This window comes from Pagrus pagrus, assembly GCF_965226575.1.
Source record: "Pagrus pagrus genome assembly, chromosome: 13".
NCBI classification, from domain to species: domain Eukaryota; kingdom Metazoa; phylum Chordata; class Actinopteri; order Spariformes; family Sparidae; genus Pagrus; species Pagrus pagrus.
Genome location: NC_140197.1, coordinates 18000810 through 18022342, shown reverse-complemented (window position 1 = coordinate 18022342; position 21533 = coordinate 18000810). Strand labels below are relative to the sequence as shown.

The 21533-nt window shown below is 41.6% G+C and overlaps 1 protein-coding gene across 4 annotated transcripts in view; it reads right to left on the bottom strand.

Moving 5' to 3' along the window:
* Positions 1-1841: 1841 nt before the first annotated feature.
* Positions 1842-21533, bottom strand: part of grid2ipa (glutamate receptor, ionotropic, delta 2 (Grid2) interacting protein, a) — a 31288-nt gene continuing 11596 nt past the window's right edge. For 3 of the 4 annotated variants that reach the window (XM_084372623.1, XM_084372626.1, XM_084372625.1), the window contains 19 exons: positions 19780-20055; positions 18135-18220; positions 17629-17698; positions 16804-17100; positions 15796-15947; positions 15421-15582; positions 14869-14975; positions 14627-14774; positions 13096-13427; positions 9073-11496; positions 8239-8326; positions 7510-7599; positions 7185-7381; positions 6918-7073; positions 6362-6448; positions 6138-6267; positions 5827-5945; positions 5544-5708; positions 1842-4527 (listed from right to left, as the gene is read on the bottom strand). In XM_084372623.1, the coding sequence (XP_084228749.1) occupies positions 4447-4527; positions 5544-5708; positions 5827-5945; positions 6138-6267; positions 6362-6448; positions 6918-7073; positions 7185-7381; positions 7510-7599; positions 8239-8326; positions 9073-11496; positions 13096-13427; positions 14627-14774; positions 14869-14975; positions 15421-15582; positions 15796-15947; positions 16804-17100; positions 17629-17698; positions 18135-18220; positions 19780-20055 (5167 nt within the window). In that variant the 3' untranslated portion in view covers positions 1842-4446. The remainder of the gene's footprint in view (positions 4528-5543; positions 5709-5826; positions 5946-6137; positions 6268-6361; positions 6449-6917; positions 7074-7184; positions 7382-7509; positions 7600-8238; positions 8327-9072; positions 11497-13095; positions 13428-14626; positions 14775-14868; positions 14976-15420; positions 15583-15795; positions 15948-16803; positions 17101-17628; positions 17699-18134; positions 18221-19779; positions 20056-21533) is intronic. The other variant, XM_084372624.1, reaches the window with a different exon arrangement.

Below are 21533 nucleotides of genomic sequence, written 5' to 3'. Positions count from 1 at the left end.
TAAATATACAGAGGGAAAATCTCTTTTCAACAAGTCATACACATCTGAAACACGACAAGAGGCTTCAACTAGACATTGATTTAATTTGTCTTTTTGTAAAGAATCAGTTTATTCTGAACAATACATTGCATTTTATTCAGCTGATGTATTTTTTTTATTTTAATTGTTTTAATGTATACAATCTTAATATGAAAAGTGCCTGGTTTTAACTATATTTGTCTAAAAAATGTCAATCAGTAAAAAGTACAATATTTCACAAAAAATGTAGTGGAGTAAAGGTACTGTATGAAGTAGTATTAAATGGAAATATCTCAAAACTGTACTAATACTTGAGTATATGCAGTTTCCTTCCACCTCTGTTCATAACATTAACATGCTGCTTACATATTAATGTATTTGTTAATAATAACCCAGCAGTACAAGACCACAAGGTAAAGTCTATAAGGAGCCATTCTGCATACTCAGAACTTTTACTTTTAGATATTTCAGTCAACAACCCACAAGTGGCCCTAACGACTCTGTAAGGACACTCCCACAGAGACGTTAAAGCCTGCAGCTCCCCTCCAGTTTCCAAGCTTCCTGGATGAGAAGTGAAACGTCTTCAAGAAACTGAAACACGTCCAGCTGCCTACGATACAGCACTTAGAATTACCCGGACGACTGAGGACCTTCATCAACAAAGGCTCACGTTGTTTCAAGTTTGTCAGTCAAGAGGGAATTTTGTATTAAAAAGACTTTAGAAGAAACTGACTTGATTTGTCCACGTCAGACTGCTGAACCCTGACATCAACTTCAGATAAACTTTTGAGGTATTTTTTGCACAGAGTGGCAGCTGAGTAGTGTTTTAATGTAACAGTGAACCTTTTCTTTAAGAACATTTAGCTGATAATACTTTTTTATATTCACTGACCTAAAATACTGAATAGCTTTTCTGTATCACATTCTGACCTTAAAGCCAAAATGTTCTAACATGCTTTTTTTCCCCTTTTAAATTAACATAATATTACATAACTGTGGATGTGTTTACTGGACCTGCTGTGCTGTTGTTACAAGCAGGTAAATGTTAGCAAGTTAATATTTAAATCTCAACTCATATACTACACTTCTATCAGCAGATGAAGAGAAGACATACAGATTTTGCTCTTTAACACATTTGAGAAGCATTTCTGACACTACAAATGTGGCATAAAGTAACACTTTCTTACGTCTATCTTAAATGACAAATGTATCTGTAAAAGTTCCAACTCTTCCCCTCTTCAGGCTGCTTACCTGAGGTTATTATATGGAAAATGAACTCACCTTTCAGTTAGTTGTCAGGCTGTGGATCGTTCCAGAGCTGCGTTTTCCAAACAACACAGCATGTCACAAATAACACAAGGACAATAACTGATTTCCTCGACGCTTCCCGCACAAAGATCAAACTCCACCTTCACCTGAGGTTCTACAAGGGTTCAGTTAACATGTAAGGAATTTATTACTGCCGACAGAGCGGTGTTTACACAACCAGTTAAATGATTGCTGAGTGAGTTTTAAATGCAGTCCAATTACACAGAAACGTGACATACTCTTACATTTAAAGACATAAGAAATGTGTGAAGGTGTTTTTGTGTCCTGAAAAGACACACCAGGACCGATCGCAGTGATATCAGGTGCGTCAGCAGCAGTTGTAAAGACACAGCTGTGGAAACATGTAAATGTGAGGCATCGGATGTGATTTTCTTTGTACTGTCAATAATAAACTAGTAGATAGTTTTATCTCTCTGTAAGACAACTCATCTCCTTGAGCGCATCAGCAATCATTACATATTGTTTCAACATCATAAATCACAGACATCCAGGCAGAAGATTTCATAACACTCTTTATAGTCGTCAGCATTGTCAGGATACAATACAAAATACAGACTTAACACTTTATAGGCCTTATAATCATTTAAGCAATAAAAAGCAACTTAAATCATCAGGAAAAAAAACAGCTTTAACTCTTTAAGAGCTGCACACATTATTTCTTATAGTAATAATTTGCCTTATCGTTTAAAAACATCACTTGAAGACTAAGCTTTATGTTTTACACAGCACTGGCACGTCTGAGAAGCTGTTTTGCTGCATTATTAATTGTTTGAAAAGGATGTAAAATGCTGCATCAGCTACACTATACTTAAAGGGACAGTTCACCCCCAGAATTAAAAATACATAGTTTTCCTCTTACCTGTCGTGCTTTTTATCCGTCTAGATTGTTTTGATGTGAGTTCTGGAGATATTGGCCACAGCAACGTGTTCTCAATCTCAACTCGTCAAATACGACAGCTTGGTCAGTGGCCTTAAGCTTCAAACAATGACGCTCTACTTACTCCTCTAGTGTCACTTTTGCACATGAAGGGCTCCGAGTTTAAATTTGGCACAAATACTAATGGCGACAGTTATTAGCATTGAGAGTTAGACGTTTTGTTAGGTTAGGCAACAAAACTACTTGGCTAGTTTTAGGAAAACATCCTGCTTTCTGTGAAAATAACAACAAAACAATGATTTTTTTGGGCACAAACAACACGGGACCTGAAACTCCTGCGTATGACCAACTCAACGACCCCGACCACCACCCGACTCAGACTTTTCTTGCTCTTTATTCTACTACGCTAAAGGAGAACAGCAAGAAATTATGCTGGAGGGGTAACTACAACGTAAAAAATTGAGTCTTAGGGCAACTGACCAGGCTGCAGTATTTGATGTGCTGGGAGTAGGAAAGGGCTCGTTGTAGAGATGTCTGCCTTCTCATCAATATATTTGAAGTAGGCAGGACTCAACAGCAATGTCTTTTTCCAGAAATCATGACCTGATCACTCAAGATAATCCACAGACCATGTTGTGAACAGTTTCATGTAGGAACTACTTTCTTTCTACTGAACTTCAACCAACCATACCACAACACAGATGATGTGTGCATCTATGAATGGACGAAAGGTTTATTTATTTAAAATTTTCTGGTACGGGATATCATTCCTCCACACCAGACTCCACGACTCAAATCAAACAAACTATACAACAAAAGAGAAAATACCATAATATACATATTTAAAAAGCTCATTCCATGCTTTTACAGCACAGAGAAGTAAAATAGTTCCTACATGAAACTGCTCACAACAAGGTCTTTGGATTATCTTGTTTTCTGGAGAGAGACATTGCTGTCGAGTTTTTCAAATGTATTTTTTTTTTTTTTTTTGCTCTGAGCACTACAAGCTGATGAAAAAAAAAAATACAGGTGAGAGGAAAAATACATATTTATGATTTTGGGGGAACTGCCCCTTTAATGACTTTGCTGTGATGGTCATCAGTCCATTTGACAAAATCAATAAAAGAAATATTTGGGTGATACGTGAACATAACAAAGTGCTTCATACATATTGTACCAGTGTTCTTTACATCCACTCTCTGTACAGTACAAACACATGATATCTCTGTTTGAAGAGTATAATATGCAACAGTGGCACACAGCTAAACACTCTTCACATATTGCACACTGCCCGCTGTTGGCTCCACATAATCCCACTTCTACTTCATGTAATTAGTGCGCTAATGACCACAGACAAGTTAAAAATGATCCTCAGAGCAGTTAAAATTGTCTTTTATAAAAACAAGTATTAAGTGCCAACTTCCCACTGACATTGTCTCGTATATACAAATTAGTAGCATTAGATGTTAAGTATCATACAAGAGCAATACCATTTAGAAAAAAGCAAATATATGGCTGTAAATGCTATGGCAGGAATTTGAGAAGAAAAGCTGACAGTGAGGCAACAGATACAATGCAGTAAATTAAACAATCCATCATCAGGACAGCTGATTTAAATGAGTATTCACTACAGAAAATAAGCTACACTTAGTCAGTAAAGAACTTATGTTACATTCAGTGTGGTGGGCGACTTACAAAAATACACAACATGTAAACTAACAGGAAAACTGCTTCATGGGTTTCTTCCAAACCACAATGTGAATGTGAATGTGTTTTAATTAAATATCTATTTCAGGATAAAATGTATTCTTGTAAATCTATGTCTTATTCATAGATATATAACAAAGTTTTGACTGTAGAACTGTGATAACACACTTACAGAGGAGACCTGAACTCAGGCTCAAAGAAAGAAAACTTAAACTATGAGAAGTTACTGAGTAACTATTGTCCAAATAGGTAAAGACGTCTAAGCAATTTAGGTTTTAGACTTAGGAAAACTCTGTTACATTTCGAAAGACATACAGTAGATACAATACCACTGGTATAAAGCTAAATCGTCCATCTTTGATGTAAAAGTTTCTCCCTTCCTTAATTTCACCAACAACACATTAATACATAAAATCTTGTTTTTTTTGCTCAGAATTGTGCATTCATGTGTACGTGTGTGATTGTGCATGTGTGTGCATGTATATAATAGTCATCTCCGTGTGTGTGTGTATGTGTTACCAGGCCAGTGGGGAGGGCATTCGTGGACTTCTGGGGCTCTTCAGGCTTTCTGCTGCTTGCCACTCACTGAGAGCTCTCTGTGGTGAAGAAACAACAGGGTTTGTAAGCTAACATATATAATAATAGCTTTTGGTGGAAGGTACGGTTTTGTTGCGTGTACATTTAGTAGCTCTTTATAATAACCATCATTGATAAATGGTCAATTTATAGTTTAACTATAGTTAATATTTATTTCACTGTTAACAAATGATGAAATGCTTTATAAATCATCTATGAACAATTGTAAAGATTTATTAACATAAATTAAAACTTGATAAAGGCCAACTAAATAAACTAAACAGTATTAATTAACCATTTAGAGTGTATTACAAACATCAGTTGCAACTTTGCAATAAATAATTGCTTAATAAATGGTTTATATAGCTTTTCATTGTATGTTAACAGTGTAATAACTATTAAGTAAAGTTTAATTAACTATTAATTTACCATTAAAGTGTTAACATTTTTTTTTTTAAATCAGTGCTGTATAATAAAGATAAGAGCTCTGATTACCAAATGTGAATACTAAATAAATGTGCTTGTATGGAGCAGCTGATTTTTATTTTTTGTAAGAAATTGTTTCAAATTTGTTTTCTTTATCTTCATTCAGATCTGGTTTCGTAGGGGAAAAAAGCCCTTTCAGACATGAAGGCCTGCCAGGGTGCAACACAGAGCTGAATACTCAGTGTCAACACACTGATCCTGCTGCTGTATGTAGCTCATTACTAACTCCGCAGCCTTGCAGACTTTTTCTCTACATCTTTGATGAAATGCAGCCTGTGCTCATTACTAAACACACTGCATGGGCCTTTCTAAAAAACAAAACATTGGCAGAGTATACTCTAGGAGGTAATGAGGTAATCATCAGACACAGTGCAAGTGTTTATCTGCAACCATTAAAGTTGTGCATCAAGAGAAAATGAAGGCGTTTTTAAACCATTATTTTAATAGTTTGGGGGCAGGCTGAGAAGGAACCACGGAGGATAAAGTTGCTGTGGAGGTGAAGACAGGAGGTTTTTTTTAACAAGTTAATGCCTGAATCTTTCTTGCTCACCTCAAACTTGGCCATGAACTCAGAAAAGATACCAAAGAAGGCCTCAGTGTTGGTGGCTTTGCCATCTTCTCCAAAATAAGAGGCAGTTTTGCTGAATTCCTCCATTGATCTCTGCTGCAGGGACTCCAGAGACTGAACAGCTGGGTGACTGTTTTCCAAGAAGTTCTGCACATGCTGGAGTCAAGGGACAATAAGTTTCATCATCTGTTTGAATACATTGGGTCATATTCGATTAGTCTACACGTTAATGGTCGCCACTCTTTGGCAGTTTTGTGAAGGATACGCTCATGACAACAGCAAAACGGTCCTCAGCAGTCGCAGGCATCTTCTGACAGGCTGAGCGAATGTCCTGGATGGTTGTATGCAGGTCATTGAGATCTGACGTGATAGTCCTCTGGTTTACTATACACAGGTGTGTGTGTGTGTGTGTGTGTGTGTGTGTGGCAGGAGAGTAGATGGAGAAGGAAAAACATGAATAAAACTAAACAATAACAACTAAATCTTGAATAACAGCTCTGTGTTTTTTAAGATGATCAGACATTTCAGACACATGATTTTAAGATATAGATCAGACATCAAAGGAAAAGTATCTACCTTTGGCTGCAAGAGGAACCATGGTTAAATCTTTGGAGAAATCTAACACCTCAGGAAAGTGTTGACATAACGATTTAACCAGGATATGAAGAAATGTCGACTTCCCATCCACTGTTTTAGTTGTGCTCAACTGCAGAGGACACAAGGAAGTTATTAACTGTACAGGCATAATATGTTGAAAACACATTTTGGTCACATCTTGGTTAGTGTACTGTATGATGTACCTCTGTAAGGAAGTTGATCTTGAAGCCTGTCGTCTTGTTGGTTTTAGGCTGGCTGTTATTCAAGTAGTTCCCCATCGCCAACACAAACTAAAGGAAGACAGGACGCAGCAAGCAAAACTGTAACTGTGTCAAACAACTCATTTATTAAAAAAATTGGAAAAATGTTCATCATCACAGTTTCTCAGAGCCCAAAAGTGACGTCTTCAAATAGCTTCTTTTGTCCAACCAGCAGTCCAAAACCCAAAGATTCTTCATTTATTATCATATATGCCAAAGAAAAGCTGCAAATCCTCACATTTAAGAAGCTGGATCCAGTAACTGTTTGACATTTTTGTCTGGAAAAAGACTTGAACAATTAATCAATTTTCAGACTAGATGTCAGTACATGTCTTTTGATCCGCTAATTGATTAATCGACTAAACATTGCAGCTCTTTTGACTGTATGTCTTGTTTTAGCTGAGGGATAAACACCATCTCCCACAGTGCAGGTGGAGGTTGTTTGTTGCGGTGTCTCAAAGCACTTTCACATCGTCATTAAAACAGCAGGGTAGGCTACCTCAAGTATCTTAGCCAGCTTCTTGCTCGTCTTCAGCTCCATCGAAGCCTTGTAGAGGCAGTCGTACGATCCTCTCAGCTCCTCCGTCTTCTCCTGCAGAGAGCACTTAAAGAGGAGACTCTCCAGGCGGGTTTTGTACTCTGGCACAGATAACATCTAAAGGAGAACGCACATGATGGTACACACAAATACAGCACATGGGCAATGACACACACTCAGGTAATTCACAAAAATACTTGTAAAAACATGCCAACCAACGGACTGTACCTGCAACACAAACTGGTCTGGCTCACTGAGTTTGCTGGGGTCCTGCCTGTACTCTTCGTACTTTTTCACCTCCTCTGCATCGGGCGCATACAGCAGCAGCTGTTTGATGTGGGATGGCTCCAGGCGGTCAGTGACCATGTTCATCAGCACCTGACGCAGCTCCCCAGGAGACAGCTTCAAGTGGGCTATCAGGATGGCTAGAGGTTAAAAGGGAGATAAAGAGGGATTTTAAATGAGCCTCTAAATCTGAGCTAATAAGAAAAAAGACAAAGATGAATCACAGAGTTTTTAAAACAACATTTGTCATGTGCCTTTTTATACTTACAGGCATTGTAGGCCTTCTTATGGGACAGAATTTCAATCACATCTTTCTTCTTGAAGGTTTCTAGTTGGAGGGTTGGCTCTGGAGCAGGCACTAAAAATGGCACAATTGTTGTTAAAAATGCTCAGATGTTATGAAGGTACATAGTAAACAGAAGAGAGATAAACAGGGATAAAGTTAGCAAATTACAAGGAGTACAGCTGTGGAACAAACTTAGTTAGATCCCACAATTAGCAAAAGAGAAATTTGAGGAAAAGACCAGGAACTAAATAATCCAACTCAAGAACCCGGATAATGATGAGCTGAGAAATAATGATGCAAAGCTTCATGCAATTCTTATTCTAGTTTTCATATATTTATATAGTGATATATTTTATTAATCTCATTGCATTTTTATTTAAAGTGTTCTTTTTTGATCTTGTGTTATTTTAACTTTATATGACTAGTGCTGTTATTGCGACTGCTGCTCTTACTGCTGAGCTGACCTGTTTTCTTGTCCAACACATTTCACTCTATCATTGGCTCTGTGTTAACCTACATACGACTAATACATCTGAACTGATCTGTATGTGTCATTCTGTCCAACTGCTTAAGATCAATATATTTGCCATATACTGCACACATGAATGGGACTTGCACATTAATCCTGAATTATTTACATGTTAGCTTATGATCTTTAGTTGTGTTTCCATCTAAAGCACTGCAGTTATGCGTACAGCCACTTGTACTCACAGGAGCTCTTCTGTGTCCCAAAGTGCAGCTCCAGATCCAGATACTTCACCATGTCATGCAGTTTGTCATAGTCAGAATTTGCTCCCAACTATCAAGGAAAAAATTGGTGCTACGTCAATTACAAATTCATGACTGTTATATTATTATCAGTTTGGATTGTGTTACACTTTAAATGTGCAATGTGTAAAATAAGGCCACCTGTCACTCCAAAGATTTAGGGGGCAGCATATAACCAGAGTAACCACCAACTGCTGCTCACTATACTCTGTGCAGTAGCTATCTTTGGCTGGAGCTACATTAGTTGCAGTTAGCCAGTTAGCGCAGTTAGCCGGGCAGCTAGTGGCCCTATTAGCTGAGTAGAGTTTGCCTGGATCCCAGGGGAGTCACCACGGGCAAAAGGGCTCAGTAGCCTCCCATTGAACACGTCTAAACACTAGACTAGGAGCGAACACAGACTGACAGAGGTCAGTTTGACGACATGGGATACAGTAAAGAGGTGATTTATAACTACCGGGACGAGAATACATTTATTTCTGTTGAGTCTTATTTTGTTTATTTATCAGACTATGAAAACTATACTACCATCTTCTGTTCAGGTAGAAAGTATTACTATGAAACAGGGTCAGTCATGGCTAGCTGGTTAGCATGCTAACTTCAGTAGATATTTCTGCAACACAACATATAGACATCTTGGATATTATGTTAAAACTGATACTCCTTCACATTCTGTTGATAATATTAGTTAATTTTTTAACGTTTTAAACAAAAATTCTGGCCATAAAGTACACATTGCACCTTTAAGAGGCCTAGCTCACCATGCCCCGCAAAGCTCACCTGTCCCCAGATAGTCCCCTCTGAGTTTTCCACTTGCTCCCAGCGCAACCTCTTCACACTCATGTGGTTGGAGTCCATCCTGGAGAGCTTAGCCCTGGGCAAGGGTGGAGGGGAGCAGGGTGGGGGCAGAGGTGGAGGCGGAGGGGGCTCCAGGTGCTCTGAGGGGTCAGATAGCGAATGGGGGAGGGACTGGGGCTGGGGGTGGGACTGTTTATGGTGGGACTGAGTTTGTGGCTGGAGTGGCGACTGCAGCAGGTGATGTGAGGGCTGGGACTGCGGACGGGTAGCTTGGGTGGAGGTCTGGACTTGGTGCTGGGATTGATGATGTTGGGGCACAGGCTGGAAAGTGGAGAGGGTGGGCTGGTGTGGCTGGAGAGGCTGAAAGGTGGAGAGGAGAGGCTGAGGCCTGTGAGGCTGCTGGGGAGGGTGGATGACATGAATCTGGTGTTGGTAGTCCTGTGGAGGGGGCTGTGGGGTCATATGGTGGATGTGGTGGATCTGAGGTGTGCTGGAGTGGTGGTGGGTCTGCTGTATAGAGTGGGGTCTTTGGGGAGAGGGTTTGGTTGGCTGGGGATGATGGGTTTGGTGGGTCTGCTGCTCCTGGTGTCTGCCTTGCGATGACACTTGGCTCTGACTATGACCTTTAAGACTTCTCCGGCTCTGATGGGGGTGGCTGTCTCGGTTTAGCTGAACTGGGAGGGAGGCAGGCTCTTGCTGGGCCTGATGCAGAAGCTCTGTGGAGGAGTGATGGGGCTTAGTTTGATGCATCTGATGTGCTTGATGGAGCAGTTCTGTGGAGGAGTGGTGGGCCTGGGGTTTGTGAATTTGATGGAGCAGCTCAGTCGAAGAATGGTGCGCTTGCCCCCGATGCATCTGGTGAGCTTGATGGAGAAGTTCGGTTGAAGAATGGTGGGGCTGCATTTGCTGCATCTGGTGAGCTTGTTGCAGAACCTCTGTTGAAGAATGATGGGCCTTGGTTTTGTGCACTTGGTGGAGCATTTCCGATGATGAGTAGTGTGCGTGGGCTTGTTGCATCTGCTGGATCATATCTGCAGATGCGTGGTGAGCCTGGGTTTGTTGCAACTGATGGAGCACCTCTGTGGAGGAGTGATGGGCTGGGGCTTGGTGCATCTGGTGGAGCATCTCCGCAGAAGAATGGTGGGGCTGGGGTCTCATGCCCTGATGGCTTTGGTAGATGCCCTCAGAGTACTGAGCTTGTTGGCTGGGGTGGGCTGTTGGTTGGGGTGATGGCTGGTGTGGAGGTGGGGCAGAACGGGACTGTCGTCGGTGAAGATGACTCTGGTGGGCCTGTTGTTGCTGTTGTGCCTGGCGCATCATATACAGAGGATGGTTTGCGTGGTGATGGGTGGAGTCTGGTGAGGGGAGTGGGGGTAAGGACTGGTGGAGTTGTTGGAGAGGCAGTGGTGAGTGGGCTTTCTGCTGCGTTGGCTGGTTAGGCATCGAGTGGTGGCTCTGGTAGATCTGGTGCATCTGTTGCTCTTGGTACGCTTGTTGCTCCTCGTAGGCTTGACGCTCTTCAAAAGCCTTTTGCTCCTCATAAGCTTTACGCTCCTCATAAGCTTTTTGCTCCTGGTAGGCTTGAAGCTCCTCAAATGCTTTTTGCTCCTTGTAGGCTTGACGCTGCTCATATGCTTTTTGTTCTTGGTAAGCTTGGCGCTGTTCATATGCTTGTCTTTCTTGGTAGGCTTGTTGCTCCTGGTACAATTGTTGCTCTTCAAAAGCTTTTTGCTCCTCATATGCTTTCTGCTCTTCATAAGCTTGTCTCTCTTTGAAAAGTTTCTCCTGATAGGCCTGTTGTTCCTGATAAGCCTGCTGCTCTTGGAACAGTTGTTGTTCTTCATAGGCTTTCTGCTCCTCAAACACCTGCCTCTCTTTATATGCTTGTTGCTCCTCATAGGCTTGTCTTTCCTGGTAGACTTGTTGTTCTTGGAAGGCTTTAAGCTCTTGTATGGTAGCATGGACCTGCAGGTCCTCTCTTGAGGGCATAACTTTATGTAAGGAGTGGCGTTTAGGTGGTGGATTACTGCGGGGCGGAGGTGGAGGAGGGGGGCCAGATTTCCTACGAATGGGCACATATCTTGGAGAATGTTCAGGGGTGTAGCTGATCTGTTGCTGCTGCTGTTGGTGCTGAGACTGAGTCTGTGCAGGTGGTGGAGGGGGAGGAGGCGGGTCATTGAACTGTACAGGCGGGGGTGGCGGAGGTGTCATTGGGGGCGGAGGGATGTGGTCAGAGGAGGAAGAGTAGGTGAGGGAGGAGGCATTCTCTTCTCCACTGCTGCTCTGCACATCGCTCGGGCTGCTGAGCTCTGGTGCAACAAATCCACCATTCTCGTCTTCATCCACCCCCAAATCCTCTTCATTGTCCTCATCCTCCTCATCTGGGAAGCCCATCTGCACAATATCCTGGCATTAACACCAGTTACACTTCATTAGCCCATTAATGCCAAAGTGGAACTTGTCAAATTCTTTACTTGTCAGGTTAAATGAGCTGATCAAAAATGTGTTGATCCTTTTTATTCTGTTTATAAATACAAATGCTAAATACAGTACATATAGGTTTCTATTAAAACTGGGCAGGTTCTACAGGATCTCCTGAATATATTTCTTTACATAAGCTGTATAAAAATGGTTAAAACATAAAATCCTTTACATAGATTTAAAACACTTTCTGTGCAACTTTAATGGAGTGTTCCCACAGGAAGCGAGCCAATTTTTCACACATCAAGTTAACACACAAAGTCAATGAAAAGATGTGAAACGAAGCAAATTTACAGAGCTGCTACTTTGCTGTTCAGAACTGGACCTTCTGGTACAAACATCCACAGCCAACCCAGATTCTGCTTTGATCAGGGGCCAATTACTGATGGGAGGAGAGCTCTGAGATTACTTTTAAACTTTTGAAAATAAAAAGTGGATTTATCTTCACTCCTGTTTATCAACCTGACTACAGCAGCAATCTGCAGAGATTACCTCCATTGTCAGTTCTGTGTATGAACTGTATTTTGACTGCTGACTAGAGATGGAGGAAATGTACTTTACTTCATGAATGTAAAAATAAGGAGAAGACTGGCAGAAAAGACAAGAGAGAACCGGAGTCCCTGGTGAGTGCTGAGTTTAGTGATTGATCTGAAATCAAACACACAGATACACACACACTCGGTGCGTACTGTAGCTTAGAGCTGATGTATTCTGGCTAAATGTCTAAATGTTAAATGTCTTGTAGCATATCATGTATAAAATTTCCATTTAACTTGTTGTATTCATCTTGATCTACCAATCAATTTGGGACTGACTGCAGGATTTAATGGTATGTTTTGAATGTTAATACATTTAGATCACAGATTGTGATTTTAATGATTGAGTTAAAAGTGGTGGACCACAAAACAACCATAAACTTCACAAAGGGACACAAACCATATACAGTAGAATAAACCGAGAAATAAATATGTTGTATCCCTTAAGTGAGGTTTGTATTTTACACAAAAGACTCCTCTCTTAACCTAGTTTTATTAATTTTATTCTGTATGTTCTGTACCCATTCTGTGTGTTTAAAGGTCTGTCCTATTTTACGCAGGGCTTACGTTAGAGTACCACTGGGGATCAGTGTGCTGTACCATGGGGAATTACTCCGCTAGCACCAGAAACTGTTGAACCACATGAAAGGATACAAAGAGTACAGGCTGTCTCAGTAAGATGACAAAGAATTGGCTGTATGTCGGAAACTAGTTTTTTAGATAACCTTCTGGATATTACATTTTGTTTCTGGTGATGTTAGTTAACCTGCCTGCCATTTCAAGTAATAAAATAATCGGTCAGGTGCAGCATGTGGACATAAAAAGTTAATGATTCAGATCGTTACACTCATAACATGAGAGCTGATAACATCTTATTACATGATAACTGAACACATAATCAGCAGAACTCAGCTTATCAGATAATTCTTTTTAAATGAGACTTCAGAGCTATTTCACATAACTAACACATGCATTCCTGTGAACCTACCTCTTCATAGTCGTTCTCAGGGGTCAGGAAGTCATCAACGATGGCCACCCTCTGTCCCAGCTGCTCGCTCAGCGCATCCAGAAAGCGATCTGTGTCTTCTGACCGGGGTGGTTTGGAGAATGTGTAACGCCGCTTGTTGCTGCGGTGGGCGGGGGGACTAGAGGGATAATCAGGGGGCTCTGGAGGTGAAGGAGGGGGACTGTCCAGGCTAATGTAGGGGTTGGACTCTGCGCTCGTCTGGCTTGTCAGCCCTGATGGATAGAACTGAGACTGAGGGGGACTGGGGAGAGGCTCCGGCCAGGATGTAGGCGGTGGGGGGCCTTTACGGTTACCTGGGATAAGGAAGAGACATACAGTGTCCAGCTATATAAACACAGCTAATTCTCTGAAGCATCATTTAGTTGAAATGTCTCTTAAAAATATCTCTCTACTGACTTTCAGTTTGAATAAAACAAAAAATAAAGTTGATATATTCAATAGTGTGGTCAAGTTTTCTCACCCTGATTTGTACAGACAGAAAGAAGTACGGAAGTGTCTTTCATGAACCACTCAATATAGTTTTTTTAATTATCTACACACATTCCCCTCAAAAGAATCTGGAGATTTCACAAAGTACACCTAACTATATCAAACTGTTGCACGTAAGGGAGAAGAGGCTTTTCTTCCACAATGGAAAAATGAGAAAAGTTACTGATTCAGAGAATTTGGCTGTGCACAAAGGTAAACCGGACATGTCTCCCAGAGGAACCATTGCAGAAAACACATTTTTGCTTGCAAGGGGTTTTTAACTGTGTGTTTTCTAGTTCCACTTCCACCATCTCCATATCCTCCATAGGAGCTTCAGTGTTTCTGGACTATATTTGACTACCTTCTACCTGACTGTAACCCAGTGTTGGGGAAAATCTAGTTTAGTTCAATAAAAACTGCTAGTTTAACTGCATGTGGTTAAGTACTCCCCAACTCTGCCATTAACCTGACCTTGCTTGATGTAGATTTAACGTGAAGATGTTCCTGGGGACAGGTCAGTCTTGCAGAGAGACAAACCATGGGCAGACCCAATTAAGATAAAGATGGCAACACATTAAGAAATTGCTCTATATCAAGGTGTCAGTGGATTCCTCCCCCCATGTGTGGTGCCAGCTCTGACCCTTCCTACTCAGGTCCAGATTTAACAAAACTCAAAGTGATCACAGACTGAGAGCAGTGGGTTGTTTTGAAACTCTGCAATCCATGCCGTGTATTTATGTACAGCACGAAATCTCAAGAATTGTGTCAAACTAAAATTCAAGGATATTTGGTTGAGTCAGAAATGGGTTGGCTGCCTTGGGATTTATCATTTTTGCACTGCAGTACGTTTCTAACATTTTGTTATCCCCCCTCTCGCTCTCTCTCTCTCTCTCTCACGCACACGTGCACACACACACTCACACTCACTCATGCACACAGTAGATTAGCAAGTTAGTCATTCTATACAGTACATCAGCTAATTCCAGCTGCTATGAGTTTAGTGTAAATTTATACTTTCAGCTACCTGTGTTAGCATGTACTGTAGGGGAGGCTGTGCGCGAGGGAGGCTCCAAATCCAGCAAACTCTCGGGGGCAGGAGGAGGACGACTCTTCAGAGACTTGGACCTCTTGGATGAATACATGTTCTCCAGCTCAGCGTACACTGCTGACAGCTTGTATGGTGAAAAAGAAACCAGAGTAAGACCTCTTGCCCTAATGATGATGAGTTCTAAGCTGATTCCCGTGAGGATGGACTTTGGTACATACGTTGGTGAGGTTGTTGGGAGTCTCGGGAAGGGAAGTACCATCTCCTGACTGTCTCTCTCCTGGAGCCAACCTCATCCCTGTCTCCAGCATTGGCTCTGCCCGGAGGCCTAGGTCAATACACCCATTAGTATGAGTGAATACAACCCAGGTAGCCAAGTTAGCTGACTGTAGATGAGCACATTTGGCTGTGGTCTGACACCAGAGGGCTAAAAAGGAGCCAGCTCTGGCCTGGTTTTTAGGATGAGGGCTTGGGCTGATTTGGGCCGAGCTCCACTTAGCAGCGATCAGGCTATCTTTGGGACAATAATGGAGGAGTGAACCAAGTGATTTTGTCTACATGTTATTCTGTTATTCAGTATATGAAATCTTATGTACAAAATTAAGAAACTAGCATGAATTACAGCTGTAAACAAAAGCAAACAGTGCTATAAAAGGATAATGGGAGAAGAATGTGAATGCTGAGAATAGTGATGGTGGTGGTGATAAGAATCATGGTGGTCATAGTGTTACTGCAGCTACTGATGATGATAATGAAGATAATAAGTTCTGTACCCATGCCCAAGTGTGTGCCAATGACCAGGTCATCAGAGCTACGTCCCCTCACACTGCTCCTGTACGTGGTCCCTGTCACCCTCATGGAGCTGCTACGCCGGTGGGGCTCGGGGGCAACCTCGGGCTCCGGAGGAGGGGGAGGAGGAGGTGGTGGTGGTGGAACTGGAACACACACACATATCGGCAATGCAGAGGAAGAGGCAAAGGTGTATGAGGGGCTTCAGCACCTGAGTTGATCTGAGCCGGTGAATTTATTCCCCCATGAATGATAGCGTTCATTTCACACACATTCCCATTTTCATTCATACACACATAAAGATCTTAAAAAGGGACAGAAATCAAAAGAATTGAAAAAGGACAAGTGTGTGCACATACCTGGCGCTTTGTATCCGAGGAAGCGCGAGATCTTGCTCTGGCAGTGTTCCTGCTCCTCATACGTCAGCAGCTGGTAAACAAACTGCCAGATCACCTGTTTGGCTGGAGTATCCAGCACCGGGAACACATCCACGATCAGAGTGTCTACATTCCTGTAGCCATTGAGAAAAAGGCAAGGTGAGAGAGATCGCCTGGCTGTCCAATCACAGGTCAAAGTTGAGACACAAATTACTGGAGACGGAGGTACGTTTACTGAGGAGAATGGAAAATAAAAATACAGCATGATCTAATCGCAGAATACCAACTTCTGCCCTCCACTGTTTAAACACAACAGGATAAAGAAACCACAATCAGTGTGAAACGATCTCACTGAATCTGAATTCAGAGCATATAATGATAATTATAATGGAGGTACATCATTGAATAGTACCATTTGTATAACTATGTTTAACTTGTGTAAACGGAACTGCCGTGTCGTATCATATCGTACTGTATCGTATCGTATCGTATCGCAGTGTATCGTATCATATAGTACTGTATCGTATCATACTGTATCGTATCGCACTGTATCATATCGTATTGTATCCTATAGTATTGTACTGTATCGTATCATATAGTACTGCATCGTATCGTACTGTATCGTATCGCATTGCACTGTATCGTATCATACTGTATCGTGTCGTGCTGTATCTTATCCCACTGTATCGTATCATATAGTACTGTATCATATTGTATCGTACTGTATCCTATTGCACTGTATCGTATTGTATCCTATCGCATTGTACTGTATCGTATCATATTGTCCTGTATCGCATCATATCGTACTGTATCATATCATATGATATTGTACTGTATCGTATCGTACTGTATCGTGTTGTATGGTGTCATACCGTACTGTGTCGTGTTGCGTGAAAAGTGCAAAATGTAATATTTTTTTTGTCTTGTTTGCATATCACTTCACATCCAGGTTCTCTATCTTACCCGACTCCCCCTTATTCCTTTGCTCACCTGTGCTGGAAGAAGTTCTCCAGAGCCTTGCAGATGGTGTACCTCTCCTGGATAGTCAGCAGGTGCTCCAGCTGCTGTCCAAAGGTCCGACCGTGAACCCGGATGCTGGGGGGCAGAATCTCTGCCACCCACTGCAGGGAGCTGAGCACAGGTGAGCGGGCACGTTCTGTGGGAACGCCGCCCCCTGCAAGCTCCTGCTCTGTTAGAGATAAAGTCGGTGGACCATCTTCCACCACCAGAGTGGGCATGGCACCACTACCCTGGAGCATGGACACCACCTTCTCATGGGAGGAGGTCCTACAGGTGAACACATGGTTTGCATGAAGACTGTGATAGACTTTCAACTGCACGCACCACTTATGTTTTAGAAAAAAACTATGTTACTACATACTTCTACTATGTAAGAACTGGGTACATAGTACTACTATGTAGTAACCAGATATTTTCCCTTATTGATGTGTCAACAAACAACTTATGAAGAGCTTTCTGTACTCCGCAGGGGACATTACACTCACTGTAGTTTAAAAACATTTTGCATTCTCTGAGGAGCTTTCTTATCTTTTTTTTCCTTTTAGCTTTTTCCTACAAACTGCTGTTTTTCTATCAAATCCATCTGAAATGAGATTCTCAATCCCAGCAACAACTGTGTGAGCTCTACAAACAACAAAACATCTTCAGCAGGGGAAATGTATTACAATATTTATGTTTACTTGAAAACTCAATCCTTTTGTATTGAATTCAGTTCATAAAAAGCATGTTTTAATGCAGAGTTTGGGCACAAAATTTGCAAAGAATTTGTAAAGTTAATGCGGGTGAGAGCTCCACCTCATGTCCAGTCCGTTAAGAAACAGGATACGGTCTCCTGGCTTCAGACCTGCCTTGTCTGCTGGGCTTCCTGCAGACAGAGCAAAATATGTCTAATTTGACAAATTCTTTGATGTACTGAATGTATTACATGGATTTTGTAGAAAAAAGTATAATTACCACATTAAAATCCTTAAAATGATTTTCAGTGAGTACAGAGAAAATGTACACTTTCAGCAATGAATATGAAAACAGCCTACTAGTGCCACACTCTCCACGTACGTCATTCTACACAGTGAAGCTTAAATACTCAACTGTAGGAACAAGAAGAAAATCATATTTTTAACTAGAGGAGGACTTCAAAATAACGTCACAGTGGTAGAGTTTGGAAGCTTTGTAGAGATATTTTAAAGTGTTATTACTCTGTTAAATGTAATAGCAGTGTTATAACAATCTAATAACTACAACAACTCATATACGACAACGGCTCGATTATTTACACACATATAAACACACTTTTAACTTACCGGGGATGACAGAGTCAATCCACACCGGAGCATGGCCTCTAAGAGTGAACCCAAAACTCATGTTGCCCTTACACACTCTGACCGTCCTGAAGAGACAAATATGAGCTTTTATTAATGACAGGACAAACAAATTACAAGATGCCATATGACATTAAAGCAAAGCAGGTAAAAATACTAGCCCTATCTCAAGTAATTGCTGCATACGCATGGTTAATACATGATTAAGGTAACATTTATGATTTCCTATAATTAAATAAGGCTTGGGTTACCATAGAGCTTACCAGGGATACCATCATTTTGTTAAGAAAAACTACGATAAAAACTCCATCTAAAAATCCATCTTTGAAAATTAAAACTATACTAGGTTACATATTAAAGCAATATTATGTAGAAATTGGCATTTTCTGCGATTTGGTGCCCCCCACAGTTTCTGAGTGCAACATCACTGTTGTAAACAAATCCCAGGTCTGTAACAATTTGTCAGATGTAATGCAGGTGCTAACTACAAACAAAACTCATTACGTCATAATAATGTTATGTGTAGAGTGCAGAAACAAGAGTGGCTGAGACAGAGACACCATTCACCTTATTACAAGACACTGTACCATCAACAAGATTTGGGGGTTGTTGGTTTAAAGTAAAAAAAAATAACATAATGTGGCTTTAAAGAGAGAAAACATTTTGACTAAAGGTTGAGCAAAACGCAATGACTTTTCAACAAAATCTAAGAAGGATAAAAATGAAGCAAATGTGACTCAAACTAATACGAACTGTCATCTAAATCCCAAGACTAAATATGAAATAGCTGCCAAAATTAACACACTTTAAACTTTAAAATTATAACATAGTGGACACAAAGTAAGTGTAAGTAAGGATAGTTAAATGCATTCATCTGGATAGCTCACTGCACATGGTGCTCAAAAATCTGTTTTCTGTTTTCTGCAATGAGACAAAAAAAAATAATTTCAAATTGATAGGTCTCTCTTCCCGCCCTGAAAGAAACTGAGCCCAACTGTGACTTCCTGCAGATTTCCACTTCCATATTCAGCAGACTACTTTAAATTCGCATCCTGCATTAACAACCCTACTTAAATATGGACAGTAAATCCCAAGGGAGTCATAAGACAGCTTCATAAGCCAGCACGACAGAGGAGATTAATAGTTTCTTGGGGGCCGTTATTCCTACAGTTTGAAGAGATGGTGATTTGATGTTTGTAATCATGTTGTTGACATGTTGTTTTTATATCTTTTAATCCATTTTTCCACTCATAAAAACACGACAGGAAGCAACATCATTGCATATGAAAAGAGCCACAGGACAGCCATGACTTTCTAAATAGGTTTATGCTCCATTGGCGTACCCACAGAGGGATCTATTTCTCACTTAACTCCTACTCGTCTTAAATTACATACAGTCAATCCCATGCTAACACAGGCAGACCTGTCACAGCAGTTCTAGTGTGGGGGGTTATAAATTTGATCTGACATTAGGATAAAGAAATTGATATTTTCAGGTAAAGGGTTTTCTTGCAAAGCTAAAAATGATGAACTGATGGGAAATCAAAGCTGTGTCAGGAACTAAAAAAACAGGTAGAGAGAGGAAAATCATGTCAAATACACATCTGTGATGACACTTAACACAGACCTGCAGTTGGTGCTGGTGCCGCCGGAGTGCCCAGCTATGAGTGAGGTGGTCTTGCGCATGCCACGGGTTGGGAGGGCCACGCCTTCCTCTGCGTGGGTGCGTGGCACTGAACTGGCACGGGTGGAGACCAGGAGGCGTTCAGGGTGATCCTCGCTCCGGCTGCGGCGAAGGTGGTTACGGCTGGGGTCACTGAAGCTCCGCCCTTTGAGCCGGCTCATCAGGCTCTGGGAAACCACCTCGTCAAAACGCTCCCGGTGCTTCTTGGGAATGAAGATCCTGGCAAACATTGTGGGTTCAGAGAAAAGCTCAGATTGAGAAGAAAAACTCAAGGAAAGCAGAGGAGGCGAAATGTCCAGCTGTCACTGAAAAGACCATTCCTACTTGTCTACATAAGAAGAATATCACAAACAGGGTTTACAGGAAAAAACAACAAAATCACATCACAGCAGCATTTCAGCCAAAATCCCCACAATATCCCAAATTCTTCATCCTGATCTCTCAAAGCATCCATCGTCCAAAAAAAACAGAGGGATCCTTGCTCTGATTACGTATTGTTCCAGCTGCAGGATCCACTTAATTGGTTCAAAAATAGTTCAGTCCGTATCGTCTCATGGGAGGGCCGAGGCAGGTAGGAGGCGCCGGTCCACCATTAGTGTGTGAGAGCATGAAAGAGATAAGAGATAAGCTGTGTTTGTGTGGTCCTGTCACAGTAGCAGCTGCAGGTAAGAGTGCTCACTATCACTGACAGCTAACAGCTCAGATGCAAACAGGAGGAAGCTCAGAGCCACCTCTGGGAGGAAGCGCTCTTCCACTCGCCCTGCTAGTGTTATCTTCCCCTCCCATAATCAACTCCCCGTGCCTTTTTTCTTTCTTCTTAAAGGAAAAAACCCACCCTCAGCCACTCATAGATATCAGTTTGTGTGTTCGTGTGTGGCTTTGTGGGCGCGGTGTGCCCACTTTCCCTCCACCCTTTTTCGTATGCTGCATACATGTAGATGAAAAGAAGCTGTCCTGTCACTAAAATGCAGATTGGAGGGAGAACAAATAGTGTTGGCTAAAACTGTGTCTGCATCAAACTCATCAAAGGAGGCTTCTATTTCAGATGCACTGGCTGCTTCTGCTGCCTCTTTATGACAGATTTGTCCCTGTAAGGTTGTTTAATACCAGCGCCAAATTGTAATAAAAGCAGTCTTGACATTCATTACTGATGTTTCTGTCTGCTTGAACTGTCTACTCCCATTAAGCTCTCTTGCAGCTCTGCTGTCTGCTGCTTGTTGTTTATATTTGGCCAATTATCTGCGAGAACAAGAAGAAATTATGTAACAAAACAACAGAAATGACCCAGAAATGTAAGAATCATTGCCAATAACTGTGTCTCGTAAAGTGTTTAAGGGTGTGTTTTTCCTTTAAATGTAGGACGCCTCTCCCTCTTTTCTTTCTCTTTTATCCGTGCTTCTGCACACACAAACTCAAGCAAACCTCCATCTCACACCCGTGTGCACGCACCTCATTTGTCCCTTTTCTCTTTTGCTTATCTTCCTCCCCATCCCGCCTACAAAACCATGCTGCCCCCATCCTCAACGCAAGCCTCTGTCTATCTGTCTTCAAAATGAATCTCCCGAGTACTTCCACCGTGCAGAGGAGAAAAGAGCGCTTTGTGTTTTTTTTGCATCCGGATACACAGAACAACTCCACCGCTGAGGATAAGGCTCGGCGGTGCAGTTTGGTTTTCAAAGCTGTCACAGTCCCTTTTG